This window comes from Monodon monoceros, unplaced genomic scaffold (genome assembly GCF_005190385.1).
Source record: "Monodon monoceros isolate NGI ecotype Baffin Bay Population unplaced genomic scaffold, NGI_Narwhal_1 Super_Scaffold_12, whole genome shotgun sequence".
In the NCBI taxonomy this organism is placed as follows: Eukaryota; Metazoa; Chordata; class Mammalia; order Artiodactyla; family Monodontidae; genus Monodon; species Monodon monoceros.
Genome location: NW_021703768.1, coordinates 61,417,499 through 61,432,061, shown reverse-complemented (window position 1 = coordinate 61,432,061; position 14,563 = coordinate 61,417,499). Strand labels below are relative to the sequence as shown.

Here is a 14,563-nt window from a genome sequence, read left to right as displayed (position 1 = left end):
ATGCAGGGGACACGGGTTCGTGCCCCGGTCCGGGAAGATCCCACATGCCGCGGAGCGGCTGGGCCCGTGAGCCATGGCCGTTGAGCCTGCGCGTCCGGAGCCTGTGCTCCGCAACGGGAGAGGCCACAACAGTGAAGAGGCCCACGTACCGGAAAAAAAAAAAAAAAAACACTTGGGGGAAATTTTGAGGGGTTTATTTTGACATGAAGGACAATACATTTCAATGGGTGGGGAAGGCTTTTATGGGGATATTTGAGGAAATAAAATACTAGTCAAATTCATAGAGAGTAGAGTTTGAGAAACTAATTTGGACCAATTTTAGGTCCCTCTGTAAAAGACCTCTTGATGGTTTTCTAGGTTCTCCTGAGGATATGATTTCATCAAATGATGCAGACTGTTGATCCCAAGAATGAAGAGAAGAAAAAGCAGTTTTCTGATCCCAAAAAATTCCAACAATTTAACTCTCAGTTTTATCCTTGTTTTCTGAAGGAAAAAAAGCACTTAAAAAATCTGTGTAAGTCTTTGCAGACTTTGAATTTAATGCTCAAAATGTGCTGTCACATTAATGTGAGTTCTAATCAAACGGTGCCTGCTACTAGTGAGGACCAAAGGATAAAAATGTCAGGGCAGCAGAGGTGGCTTCAGAAAATTGCATTTTCAGGGCATTTGCTTCTTGTAGGAGTAACCCATGAGCAAGGAGAGAAACTTAACCATAACACAGAATTTCTCCTCACTGTGCAGAAAGGAGGCAGACGTGCAGGTTTCAGCAGGGGGATGCTTTTCTTAGACACTGATAAATGATCATATTCCAAGAAAGAAAAAAAGATGCAATGCTTTTTAAAGAACTGTCTATTGACACCAAAAAAAGTGCAAGAGAGCATAGTAACTAAGAGAACCAGTTCCAGAGCCAAACTGCCAAAACTCCAATCTCCACTATGCCATCTAATAGCTGTGCAACTTTGGGAATGTTCCTTCTCTGTGTCTCAGTATCCACACCTGCAAAGTGGGGATAGTTATAGCACCGCATTCATAGGCTGTTGTGAGATGTAAACAAGTTAATTCATAGATAGCACTTAGAACAGTGTCTGCTGCATAGTAAATATAAAGTTCATGTTTGCCTATTGTTATTAATTACATTTGTTCATCTGCATGTATACCTTCTTTTTAAGCAAATGTGGGATCATGTTATAATATTATTCTACTACTTGCTATCACTTTATAATATGTCTTAGATATTTCTCTAGATCACATTTTTAACCATTTACTTTAATGTCATTAAACATCTGATTCAATTTTAAAAAGGTTAAATCAGTAACGAAACTTGAATCATATTTATACAGCATAAAGTGGAAGGCAGAACTATTATAAAGTTAATCTGAACAACATAGCCAGCCATAAGACCTTGTCTTAAATCACCTAACTTAAACTATTTTACTACCCCTTTGCCTAATTTTCTTTCAGACCCTGCCTAAATAATTTTCCTAGCCTTGGATTTGAGTTTCAGTATTTCTTTATAAGATACCTATAAAATTATATTGTTAAGATCATATTACATCTTTCAAACCCTGAGGAACTAATAGTGGACACTTGCAAGACATTGGATTCAGCCTATTACATTTAGGAATGTAATAATCATACATATTCCTAACAGTTGTTTACCAGATAACAAATTAAATCTAACTTATTAACTATTTAAGATTAAATTCAGGATTAAAGAGCACAAGAATTCCTCAAAATGTAGTTTCCAAATAAAACTAAACTAGGGAGGCTATAGCCCAGGCTGGCTGGTTGAATTCTAAATCATTCACTAGAAATAATTATTCAAAGATGGATAATGCTTATTCTTTCTGACTTTTATCTCAGCTAAAATTAAGAAAATCTATAGCAATAGAAAAGACTAAAAGTTTGGAGAAATTATTTATTCAATAAAGGCCATTTAAATCAAAGAATTCATTTATTCATTCTCTCAAAAGATGTTGTGGAATGAACTTTAAAACCAGAGAAAAGAAGGATAAGAGAGATTCAAATAGCTGTACTCAATGGCAAAAAAGGATACAGTGTCATCAATTAAAAAAAAATAGCTACCACTTACTGAGCACCTACTATGCACCAGACATTGTGCTTTACTATTTATTTTAAATATAGTAATTATCTTACACAATCATTACAATTCTGAAAGCTACATAGTGCAATCCCCATTTTACTGATGAGGAAATTTAAACTTGGAGAGATTATGTGGGTAGCTTAAGGTCCGAGAGTTAATAAATGGTGGAACTTATGCTTTCCAAGATGGGAGGGTTTCAGTTAATCAATGTTCTGTATTTATTGAGTGTCTATTATGTGCAAGGCAATACTGGGCACTGTAAAGGATATGAAAATGCTTATAACAGTTTTTGACACTCAGAAGCTCTTAAGTAAGTTAAAATAATATTCTCACTAGGTTAAAGAAATAAACTAAAACATCTGTGAAAGAGAGAGACAGAGAAAAAGTGTAGAGGGAAGAGGAGAAGGATACCAAACAGTTAAACGCCAGGTACTGCTAGACATTATATACATTTTCTCCTTTAATTCTCGTAGGCATTGTTAATTCATTTTACAAATGAAGAAACTGAAGCTCAGAAAGATCAAATGAAATCTTTCTGAGTAGGTGAAAATATGGTCCATTTTAGAATCCAGGAAAGGCACTACAGTAAGTAGCCCAGGGTCCAACTTTATGCCTCAGTGGCTGGGAAAGCCACCAACAAGGGAGAGAATGTGTGGTGTGTGTGCAGGAACGAGAATTTTAAATCTTTGGTAGCAGACTGATTTTCCCCTCTAATGATCAAAGAATTCTAGACCTTTCAAATGTAGAAGTCATTAGGTTCAGCCTCCTCTTTTTATGGCAGAGGAAACCAAGAGTCAGACAGTGAGAGTCTTGCTCGAGGTATGATGTGAGGATGTGGGCAGCTGAAATGGTGATTTGCTGCTCCTGACTGCCTGGCGAGGGCCCATTCACATTTTCTAATTGTATGTAGTCACTGACTGCTGCAAAGAAAGCGAAGACTAACTATGGTATAATAATGTGTGTCCCTTGGACTTTCAGGCCACTCTCTATTTTCAGTTTATCTTGCTCTTCATGGTTTCTAGTCAGCAAAAGAAACCAGGATGAAGAAGGCATTCAGTAGAAAAGGTTGCCATGAATGAAGATTCAAAGCTTTTTAAGGGATCCTGCTTTTAACCTCGCTCTCAGACCTTTCAGTATCAGCACTCAGATATCAGCAATCCAAGTTCTGGGGTGGTGACTGTCAATCCAGACTTCTTCAGAGTGATTCATAGACTTGAACCCACAAATTCCACCTGAGTATGTAAGAGTGAAATTGAAGTATTCTCACCTGTTTGAGAATTATCTCCTGAGTCACGATGAACCTTGTGAATCTAAAGTTGTTCAGAAGTTTGGTAAAGCAAGAAAAAGAAATTTTAAATATGGTATTAGTTACATTTCCAACCAATTTCATTAAAAACTCTGAAAAATTCAAGAAAACAAGAAGTTGCACAGATAATATGAACAGATGAAAGATGGACACCAGCTGATAATACTACAAATTCTCTGTTACATCCGGACACTTATAGAATGCCTGAGCCTGACAGCAGGGAGAAACCCAAGGGATACACTTTCTAAGCAAGACGTCTAGATCTCCAGTCAGCTGTTCTCATTTTGACAGTCTGCAGAAATGCAGAAAGACAAAAAACCAAAATTTAAAACAAAATTTAAGATTTTTATACGTACTCTGTATATATTTCAGACATGCTATACATTTTTCCTGTAATATAAAAGCAATCTAAATTTAAGCCTAGGATATTAAAAAACTTTCCCCAAAAGCTCTTCAAATGCACTTCAGTTATAGACAGTCAATTTACTAAATGTTTCTTCATAAAGTCTGAACTTTAGATTCAATTTTGCACCTAGTTCTTTCTCGGTATCAATTTTTTTGTGCTAATGCTCAGTACATATCTGTCAAATGTTTAGTGCAGTTATTAACATTAGAAATAATAAATATGCTTTCTTTGGGGGTTCTGCATTTCTGGTGTTTATAACTAAGACACTGTTACTGGGGCACACCTAGCTTTATCATGATTATAATCATGCTGCTTTGCTGCTAAATTCACCTACTTCCAGTTTCTCAAACCATCACACATTTGTAAGCACTGAATGAATGGAATAAGTTAACCTGAAAAACAAGACAGATGAGTATGTAGGACTGTTTATGAGGGCAAGATCAGTATGGTTTAGCAACATCAGCTGTAACAGCCAGAAGTCCCATATATTTCAGATACAGTAAAATGTTCCAGCTTGATTGAACCATTGAAAAATCATCATGTAAAACTGAAGTGTTAAAATAGGGGTTTTGTATGAATTATTCTGCACAGTTCATTCCACGTAATTACAGAAAAAATTACACTGCCAGCCTGTGTGAGACCTTGGCCTTATATGTGACTGAGGGCTGTGGCTTATTTATCCCGTAACTATGGGAACTTTTTATTTCTTCTGTGAACAACTGTTTTATGTTTTTCCTTTACAAATAAAGATCATTTGCTACAAAGCTACTGAGTGCGGTATGAATTTCTGATAACCAAATGAATACAACTTTTTCTCAGTCAGCTTCAGCTCAAAAGCAAGTGATCTTTAAATGCTTAGCTTTTCTCTTTGACTCACAATACATCTCTCCTTTAGGAACAAAGCCCCATGGCTCCCCAGATTACACAGAAAGCCACTTTCTTGTCTTTCGTTGACTTCTGCAGGCCAGCTAAATGAACTGTGGGCCTCCTGGGAGGTCAGTGTAGGCTTTGTGCTCCATCTAGTCTCGACGGAACTAGATGAAGCCCAAGGTCCAGCAGATGCACAGTCCAACCCTGCCTTTGGGACGGAAATGTGCACCTGCCCCTGAAGGGAGAAGAGGGGACAGGGAGGAGAGGAGAGGAGAGGTACCGGGTCCATCTGCTGAGGTGGCTCTGGCCTTTCTCCACACAGGATGTTGCATTCAGCCATTTCTGAGCTGAGCACGCTGCATCCCCATAAACCTGTGGCCCTCAATTGGCTCATCTGTCTCTGATGGACTCTTCGTTATGGACAGCAGCAGAAACTGGAAGTACTCCTCAAACAACCAGTCACCACTTGCTTTGCACGCAGAGGTTCTGCAGGGCTGTGTCAGGTCATAATTCCCTTCACAATCCTCTGTGGTAAGAGCAGTGCCTGAGGACAGTTTGCCCATCACACCCCAGCAGTGCTGGGTTTTTACTGAAGCTTCCAACTCAGGTTATCTTCCTGCCTCTCCCAGATACCTCCTTTTACAACCAAAGATTCATGTGAATGAAAACAATTCTTTTAGAATTACAGTTTTCTTCTTGGAAGGCTAAACCCACCAATCATTTATAACTTGGTATGAATGCTTTTATTTAAAGTATTTCCTCAGGGCTTCCCTGGTGGCGCAGTGGTTGAGAGTCCGCCTGCCGATGCAGGGGACACGGGTTCGTGCCCCGGTCCGGGAAGATCCCACATGGCGCGGAGCGGCTGGGCCCGTGAGCCATGGCCGCTGAGCCTGCGCGTCCGGAGCCTGTGCTCCATCCGCAATGGGAGAGGCCACAGCAGTGTTTTTTTACCGCAAAAAAACAAACAAACAAAAAAACCCAAAATTATTTCCTCATAATTCTCAGTCAGGTTCACTGAGGAAATACAGAGAACGAGTGGTCCTGTAGTTTGGCACTCTCTGGTGGGCAGCCAGGAGAGGCCTGTGGGCAGGAAGAGAGGAGGAACCACTCCTCCTGTGACCAAAGCAGCCATCTCTTACATGTTTGCACGGTGCTAGCAGCTCTACATTTACAATCTAGTCATTACAGCACCCTTGAAAGGAGGAAAGGTTGTCATTCCTTCTGACAGATGCAGAAGCTGAGATTTCGAGAAGTTGAGGGGCTTGTCTGAACCACACAGCTAGCACGCAGCAGATCTCAATTTCAAACCCAGCTCTCTCCATCTAAAACCACTTCTCTTTGTCACGTTGCTCTCTACAGTCAGGCCCCAGAAGGGAAGCCCCGGCGCAAGCTTGTTAAACTGGGGTTTGAGGACAATATCCCTGGGTTCAGTGAAGGGCATGTGTCTGAATACAATTTTCTGTGTAATTTTGGGAAGGGTTTGAATCTCTGCTATCGATAGGTTTTGTCACATGCATGCTAAAGCAAAGAAAAGAAATCGTAATTCAATGGTTACACGTCAGCCAATCTCTCCAGAGTGTAGTGTTTTTGTTTTCCCTTTTGTAATGGAAATGCATACAGTAATGACTAAGAATTCTGATATCATGTGTCCCCCAGGCTTCAGCACTAAGGTTCTGCAATGTGAATACTGCTGGCCTTGCCTGTGCCACTCTTGCCAGAGCTCAAAGCTGGAATTTCTTAGCAAGGCCTTGGAAGCTTACAGCCTGTTTTTGGGAAAAAAAAAATCATAATTCCAACCTTTTAATTCCTTAAAATACTATAGGTTCCCACAAGTGTTACTGTCCTTGTGCTAAATGCTTTGTGTACAGATACTTTATTATGCTTGGCTCAAAAGCACTACGAATTCTGGGTGTGTGTGTGTACACGTGCGTGTATGTGTGCTTTCAGGGTCATTTGATTGTTTTCCTCTTAAAGAATAATCATTTTAAGACGATATTTTCTTTACACATCCACCAGAATGTCTAAAAAAGAAATTCTGTCAAGTATGTGGAACAAGTAGAACTCTCACATGTTGGAGGGTGTATAAAGTGGTACAGACACTACGAAAAAGGTCTGGTAGTTTCTTACAAAATTAAACATATGCCTACCCTAGGACCCAACAAATAACATACAAGGGAATCCCCCCATAAGGTTAACAGCTGATCTTTCAGCAGAAACTCTGCAAGCCAGAAGAGACTGGCAGGACATATTTAAAGTGATGAAAGAGAAAAACCTACAACCAAGATTACTCTACCCAGCAAGGATCTCATTCAGATTTGATGGAGAAATTAAAACCTTTACAGACAAGCAAAAGTTAAGAGAGTTCAGCAGCACCAAACCAGCTTTACAACAAATGCTAAAGAAACGTCTCTAGGCAGGAAACACAAGAGAAGGAAAAGACCTACGATAATAAACCCCAAACAATTAAGAAAATGGTAACACAGGAACACACATATCGATAACTACCTTAAACATAAATGGATTAAATGCTCCAACCAAAAGACACACACTGGCTGAATGGATACAAAAACAAGACCCGTATATATGCTGTCTACAAAAGACCCACTTCAGACCTAGGGACACATACAGACTGAAAGTGAGGGGATGAAAAAGATATTCCATGCAAATGGAAATCAAAAGAAAGCTGGAGTAGCAATTCTCATATCAGACAAAATAGACTTTAAAACAAAGACTATTACAAGAGACAAAGAAGGACACTACATAATGATGAAGGGAATCAATCCAAGAAGAAGATATAACAATTGTAAATATTTATGCACCCAACATAGCACACAATAAATAAGGCAAATGCTAACAGCCATAAAAGGGGAAATCGAGAGTAACACAATCATAGTATGAGACCTTAACACCCCACTTTCACCAATGGACAGATCATCCAAAATGAAAATAAATAAGGAAACACAAGCTTTAAATGATACATTAAACAAGATGGACTTAATAGATATTTATGGGACATTTCATCCAAAAACAACAGAATACACTTTCTTCTCAAGTGCTCGTGGAACATTCTCCAGGATAGATCATATCCTGGGTCACAAATCAAGCCTTGGTAAATTTAAGAAAATTGAAATCGTATCAAGTATCTTTTCTGACCACAACGCTATGAGACTAGATATCAATTACAGGAAAAAATCTGGAAAAAATACAAACACATCGAGGCTAAACAATACACTACTTAATAAGCAAGAGATCACTGAGGAAATAAAAAAACACCTAGACACAAATGACAATGGAGACACAACGACCCAAAACCTATGGGATGCAGCAAAAGCAGTTCTAAAAGGGAAGTTTATAGCAATACAACCCTACCTCAAGAAATGTCTCAAATAAACAACCTAACCTTACACCTAAAGCAATTAGAGAAGCAAGAACAAAAGAACCCCTAAAGTTAGCAGAAGGAAAGAAATCATAAAGATCAGATCAGAAATAAATGAAAAAGAAATGAAGGAAACAGCAGCAAAGATCAATAAAACGAAAAGCTGGTTCTTTGAGAAGATAAACAAAATTGATAAACCATTAGCCAGACTCATCAAGAAAAAAACGGAGAAGACTCAAATCAGTAGAATTAGATGAAAGAGCAGAAGTAACAACTGATACTGCAGAAATACAAAGGATCATGAGATTACTATAAGCAACTCTAGGCCAATAAAATGGACAACCTGGAAGAAATGGACAAATTCTTAGAAAAGTACAACCTTTCGAGACTGAACCAAGAAGAAATAGAAAATATAAACAGACCAATCACAAGCACTGAAATTGAGACTGTGATCAAAAATCTTCCAGCAAACAAAAGCCCAGGACCAGATGGCTTCACAGGCGAATTCTATCAAACATTTAGAGAAGAGCTAACACCTATCCTTCTCAAAGTCTTCCAAAATATAGCAGAGGGAGGAACACTCCCGAACTCATTCAACGAGGCCACCATCACCCTGATACCAAAACCAGAGACAGATGTTCACAAAAGAAGAGAACTACAGGCCAATATCACTGATGAACATAGATGCAAATAGCCTCAACAAAATACTAGCAAACAGAATCCAACAGCACATTAAAAGGATCATACACCATGATTAAGTGGGGTTTATCCCAGGAATGCAAGGATTCTTCAGTATATGCAAATCAATTAATGTGATACACCATACTAACAAACTGAAGGATAAAACCCATATGATCATCTCAATAGATGCAGAAAAAGCTTTCGACAAAATTCAACACCAATTTATGATAATCCTCGAGAAAGTAGGCATAGAGGGAACTTACCTCAACATAATAAAGGCCATATTTTACAAACCCACAACCAACATCATTCTCAATGGTGAAAAACAGAAACCATTTCCACTAAGACCAGGAACAAGACAAGGTTACCCACTCTCACCACTAATATTCAACATAGTTTTGAAAGTTTTAGCCATGGCAATCAGAGAAGAAAAAAAAATAACAAAGAAATCCAAATTGGAAAAGAAGAAGTAAAGCTGTCACTGTTTGCAGATGACCTGATACTATACATAGAGAATCCTAAAGATGTTACCAGAAAGCTGCTAGAGCTCATCAATGAATGTGGTAAAGTAGCAGGAAACAAAATTAATGCACAGAAATCTCTTGCATTCCTCTACACTAATGATGAAAAATCTGAAAGATAAATTAAGGAAACACTCCCATTTACTATTGCAACAAAAAGAATAAAATACCTAGGAATAAACCTACCTAAGGAGACAAAAGACCTCTATGCAGAAAACTATAAGACACTGATGAAAGATATTAAAGATGATAAATACAGATGGAGAGATATACCATGTTCTTGGATTGGAAGAATCAACATTGTGAAAATGACTACAGTACCCAAAGCAATCTACAGATTCAATGCAATTCCCATCAAACTAAACAATGGCATTTTTCACAGAACTAGAACAAAAAATTTCACAATTTGTATGGAAACACAAAAGACCCCAAATAGCCAAAGCAATCATGAGAAAGAAAAATGGAGCTGGAGGAATCAGGCTCCCTGACTGCAGACCATACTACAAAGCTATAGTAATCAAGACAGTATGGTACTGACACAAAAACAGAAATATAGATCAATGGAACAGGATAGAAAGCCCAGAGAGAAACCTATGCACATATGTTCACCTCACCTTTGATAAAGGAGGTAAGAATGTACAACAGAGAAAAGACAGCCTCTTCAATAAGTGGTGCTGGGAAAACTGGACAGCTACATGTAAAAGAATGAAATTAGAACACTCCCTAACACCATACACAAAAATAAACTCAAAATGGATTAAAGGCCTAAATGTAAGGCCACACACTATAAAACTCTTAAAAGAAAACATAGGTAGAACACTCTGACATAAATCACAGCAAGATCCTTTTTGACCTACCTCCTAGAGAAATGGAAATAAAAACAAAAATAAACAAATGGGACCTAATGAAGCTTAAAAGCTTTTGCACAGCAAAGGAAACTATAAACAAGATGAAGAGACAACCCTCAGAATGGGAGAAAATATTTGCAAGTGAAGCAATTGACAAAGGATTAATCTCCAAAATATACAAGCAGCTCATGCAGCTCAATATCAAAAAAAAAACCCAATCCAAAAATGGGCAGAAAACCTAAATAGACATTTCTCCAAAGAAGATATACAGATTGCCAACAAACACATGAAAGCGTGCTCAACGTCACTAATCATTAGAGAAATGCAAATCAAAACTATAATGAGGTATCACCTCACACCAGTCAGAATGGCCATCATCAAAAAATCCACAAATAATAAATTCTGGAGAGGGTGTGGAGAAAAGGGAACCCTCTTGCACTGTTGGTGGGAATGTAAATTGACACAGGCATTATGGAGAACCATATGGTGGTTCCTTAAAAAACTAAAAACAGAACTACTATACGACCCAGTAATCCCACTACTGGGCATATACCCTGAGAAAACCATAATTCAAAAAGAGTCATGTACCACAATGTTCACTGAAGCACTATTTACAATAGCCAGGACATGGAAGCAACCTAAGTGTCCATCGACAGATGAATGGATAAAGAAGATGTGGCACATATATACAATGGAATATTACTCAGCTATAAAAAGAAATGAAATTGAGTTATTTGTAGTGAGGTAGATGGACCTAGAGTCTGTTATACAGAGTGAAGTAAGTCAGAAAGAGAAAAACAAATCCCGTATGCTAACACATATATATGGAATAAAAAAAAAAAAATTGGTTCTGAAGAACCTAGGGGCAGGACAGGAATAAAGACGCAGACGTTGCGAATGGACTTGAGGACACGGGGAGGGGGAAGGGTAAGCTGGGATGTAGTGAGAGAGTGGCATGGACTTATACACACTACCAAATGTAAAATAGGTAGCTAGTGGGAAGCAGCCGCATAGCACAGGGAGATCAGCTCCGTGCTTTGTGTCCACCTAGAGGGGTGGGATATGGAGGGTGGGAGGGAGACGCAAGAGGGAGGAGATATGGTGATATATGTATAGCTGATTCAATTTGTTATAAAGCAGAAACTAACCACCATTGTAAAGCAATTATACTCCAATAAAGATGTTAAAAAAATAATGAGTCAAGGCCAGGATCACAACAATAACAAGCTAACAAGCAAATAAATACTAGATGCCTCCTTCAACATTCATTTCAGAATCACCTTGGGAGAGTGTGAATAGCATTTGGTAGAAATATCTGAATCTGCTTTTGTCATCACGGAATGACAGTCATACGAGGCATCAGTCGTAATTAAAATCACCAGGTTCCCAGTATGTGAGCCTGGTAGTCGTCCGTGATGCTTCCTTTTCTCTCATCCTCATGACTAGTCCATCATCAAATCCTGTAAAATCTCACTTCTAAATACCTCTGGGATTACCCATTTCTCTCCATTGTCAGAGTACAAGGCTACCATCAGCTCTCATCTAACTCTAACCTCAGCAATAACCCTTGCAACCTAATCCATTCTCAACTTTTCAATGAGTGTAATCTTGCAAAACTGTACATTTAATCCTGTCATTCTCCTGCTTAAAACTCACACTTCCCAATTGGTCTCAGGGTCAGCCCCATTTGACAACCTGGCTATGAGGCTGTGCTCACCCTGGCCCCTGCCAGCTCCCCAGATGCACCACTGACCCCTGCTACTCTGTCCTGGGCTTTCAGCTTGCAGGCCACACTGCCATCCCTCTAATTTTTCCATGCTCTTTACAACCTCAGAGGCTTTGCACATGTGACTCTTACCCAGAAAGCTTCCCAACCCGTTTTCTTCCTTTTGCCTATTTATCCTGCAGATCTTAGCTGAACGGTGGTTTCTCAGGGAAGCCTTCCCGGGTATTTCCTGCCCATCCCAGTCCCTCACGAGGTTAAGTCCTAGTGTCCTATGTTCTCAATGGACTTTTCCTTTATTGCGTTTTTTTACAGTTCATAACTTTGTACTTATTTGATTGTTTGTTATCGTTCCCAACTGTAAGTCCTACTTTTAGCAGGAGCTGTGTCTCACTTGATTACCTTTGTATACTGAGTGCTAACATAGTACTTGCACATAGAAGTTCAGTAAATATGAGTCCATAAGAACTGAGGTTAACCAGGTTCTTCACCTTATAGCTTGTGGTGAAAACACTGTTGTTAATGATTTGAACATCATATTGGTCTTTGTTGATTATACTTAATGCGGATGTCTCTGAAGCATTTCATGGTAGAATACTGATAAGGAAGTTTTTCCTTAAAATGAGTGTTTTTTTGAAAAAAGCAAATACAGTAGTGATAAAAAAAGAATCCATGTGCTCTGATAGCGTCAAATCTATGACAAGCAAAAGAGCTGGTGTGATGGTGAGAAATCAAGGCTATCAAACACCTGAGTGCACCCTCATCCCTAAACCAGTTGCTGCACCTCTGAGAGATTCTTTGTTAAGTTTCTCATCGTAATCAATGCAGTGATAAAACCCAGTAGATATTATTTAAAAAACAAAATGATTGTTCATATCTGTGCATACATTTGTAAAGGAATGATAAGTGACTTTGAAATATTTCTTGATTATACAGAAGAGTGCTGGCCTTGATCAGAGTTTTCAGCCTTTGTCTTTGTATTGTTTGCTTGTTTTCTGTGTCTTCCCCACCCGAAATATGATGAAAAGGGGTAAAAACCTGGTTAAGATGAAGAAACGCACTATTCTCTTAAATAATCAGTGTAAGCAATCTTTAAGGGTGAACATTCTTGACCAAAAACTTCATGTCAAAACTAAACGCTTTCATGTATAATGACATGACTTCAGTAATGCAGTGGAGTTTGAACGCTGGATGAGAAATTTGATTATGGAAACTGAGTCATTCGAGACCCTCCCTTCATTTACATGCAAGGAAAGTGATAGTGTGAGTGGTCTAATACAGAATTTCTTTAATCATCTTTCTTTACTGAAGATACTTTGATGAGTATTTCCTCAGAAGGTATGAATATCTGATGCATAGATCAAAGATCCTTTCTATCTGCTCTATTTTCAAAAACCACTTGAAGATACACTTCTCAAAATTCCCAAACAGCAAACAAACACCCACAGTGTTCTCCAAACACTGAAAGAAAACGCCTCATGCAACATTCTGGATCCCTGTCCTCAATGGTTACCTTTACATAAGCTCCCAAAGCCATGGACAAGTTGTTGTCGTTGTTCTCACGTACTCTGAGCCTGGTTTCTCAAAATACTATAGCACCGAGACAGAGGAGAAGTTGCCTGGATACCAATTGATGCTCCGTGTCAGATCTCCGCACTTCGGTTAATTTTACGAGCCTTACAGACTCAAAATAACATCATCTCTGCTCTTTTATCTTGATGGTAATTTAAAATGTTACTTATATCAAAGCAACATGCATTGGTTTGATATAAATGAAAATGCATATGAATATTTAAGATTACACAAGATCAAAAAGAAGGATCTCAAGCTGCTTTTTTTTGTTGTTGTTAATTTGCTGAAAATAAATATCTCCTGTGTTGTTAGGTATTTTCTTGGAAAAACTTAAACAACCTTTTGTGCAGTCTCCGATCTAGCATGTTCAGGTATGGCTGGTATCCCTTGGTCAAAACTTCTCTTACTAGCGTCCACTGGCCCTACATTCAACATGCACTTGCAAAACCCTTTACACAGAGAAGGACTCTCATGATGTAGCCCAGTGATAATCATTTTTCTATGCTTATCTCATGGGAAAACACTTAATGCAAGCGACCATTCAGGCTTAGATGTTTTATCTTTTATCCCTTGTCCAGCTTCTCTTTTAATTGCTTTCAAATACCTACCATGTAAGCACCACTTTGCTTCATACCTGGCAAATACTGAGTTTTCTAATATGGAAATATGATAGTGATTCTCAAACTTCTGCCTAGAATTGGATCTCTAACAATTTCCCAGGTGAGGCCAGGGCTGCAGGTCTGGGGACCACGCTGCCATTCCTGATGCCTCCCCACTCAGAATGCTCTGCACCAGCAGCACTGGCAACACCTGGAGCTTGTTAACTCCACCCACTCCCAGGCTCACTCCAGACTCTGAATCAGAATCTGCATTTTAACATGTAATCTCTAAGTGATTTGATTACACATTACAGTTTGAGAAACACTGATTCAAGCTGAAAAATCATAGGATTGCCAACAGATCTTCTGATATCTCCAGTTTTAGTTGTGTAAACTTATGAACTTCACTGAGTCTCAGTTTCCTTATGGGTAAATGGGGACCAATGCCTACTTTTTAGGATCTAAGAGGATTAAATGAAATAATGTGTACAAAATGCCTAGCCTACTAGCTCTCAGGCTGGTCTTTTATGTCAGAGTCACATAGAAGGCTGGTTAAA

The 14,563-nt window shown here is 38.8% G+C and overlaps 1 protein-coding gene across 4 annotated transcripts in view; it reads right to left on the bottom strand.

Moving 5' to 3' along the window:
- PDE8B (phosphodiesterase 8B) overlaps positions 1–14,563 on the bottom strand; it is a 319,793-nt gene that overhangs the window by 29,070 nt on the left and 276,160 nt on the right. For all 4 annotated transcript variants that reach the window (XM_029216166.1, XM_029216165.1, XM_029216167.1 and 1 more), the window contains one exon: positions 3,372–3,414. In XM_029216166.1, coding sequence (XP_029071999.1) covers positions 3,372–3,414 — 43 coding nt within the window. The remainder of the gene's footprint in view (positions 1–3,371; positions 3,415–14,563) is intronic.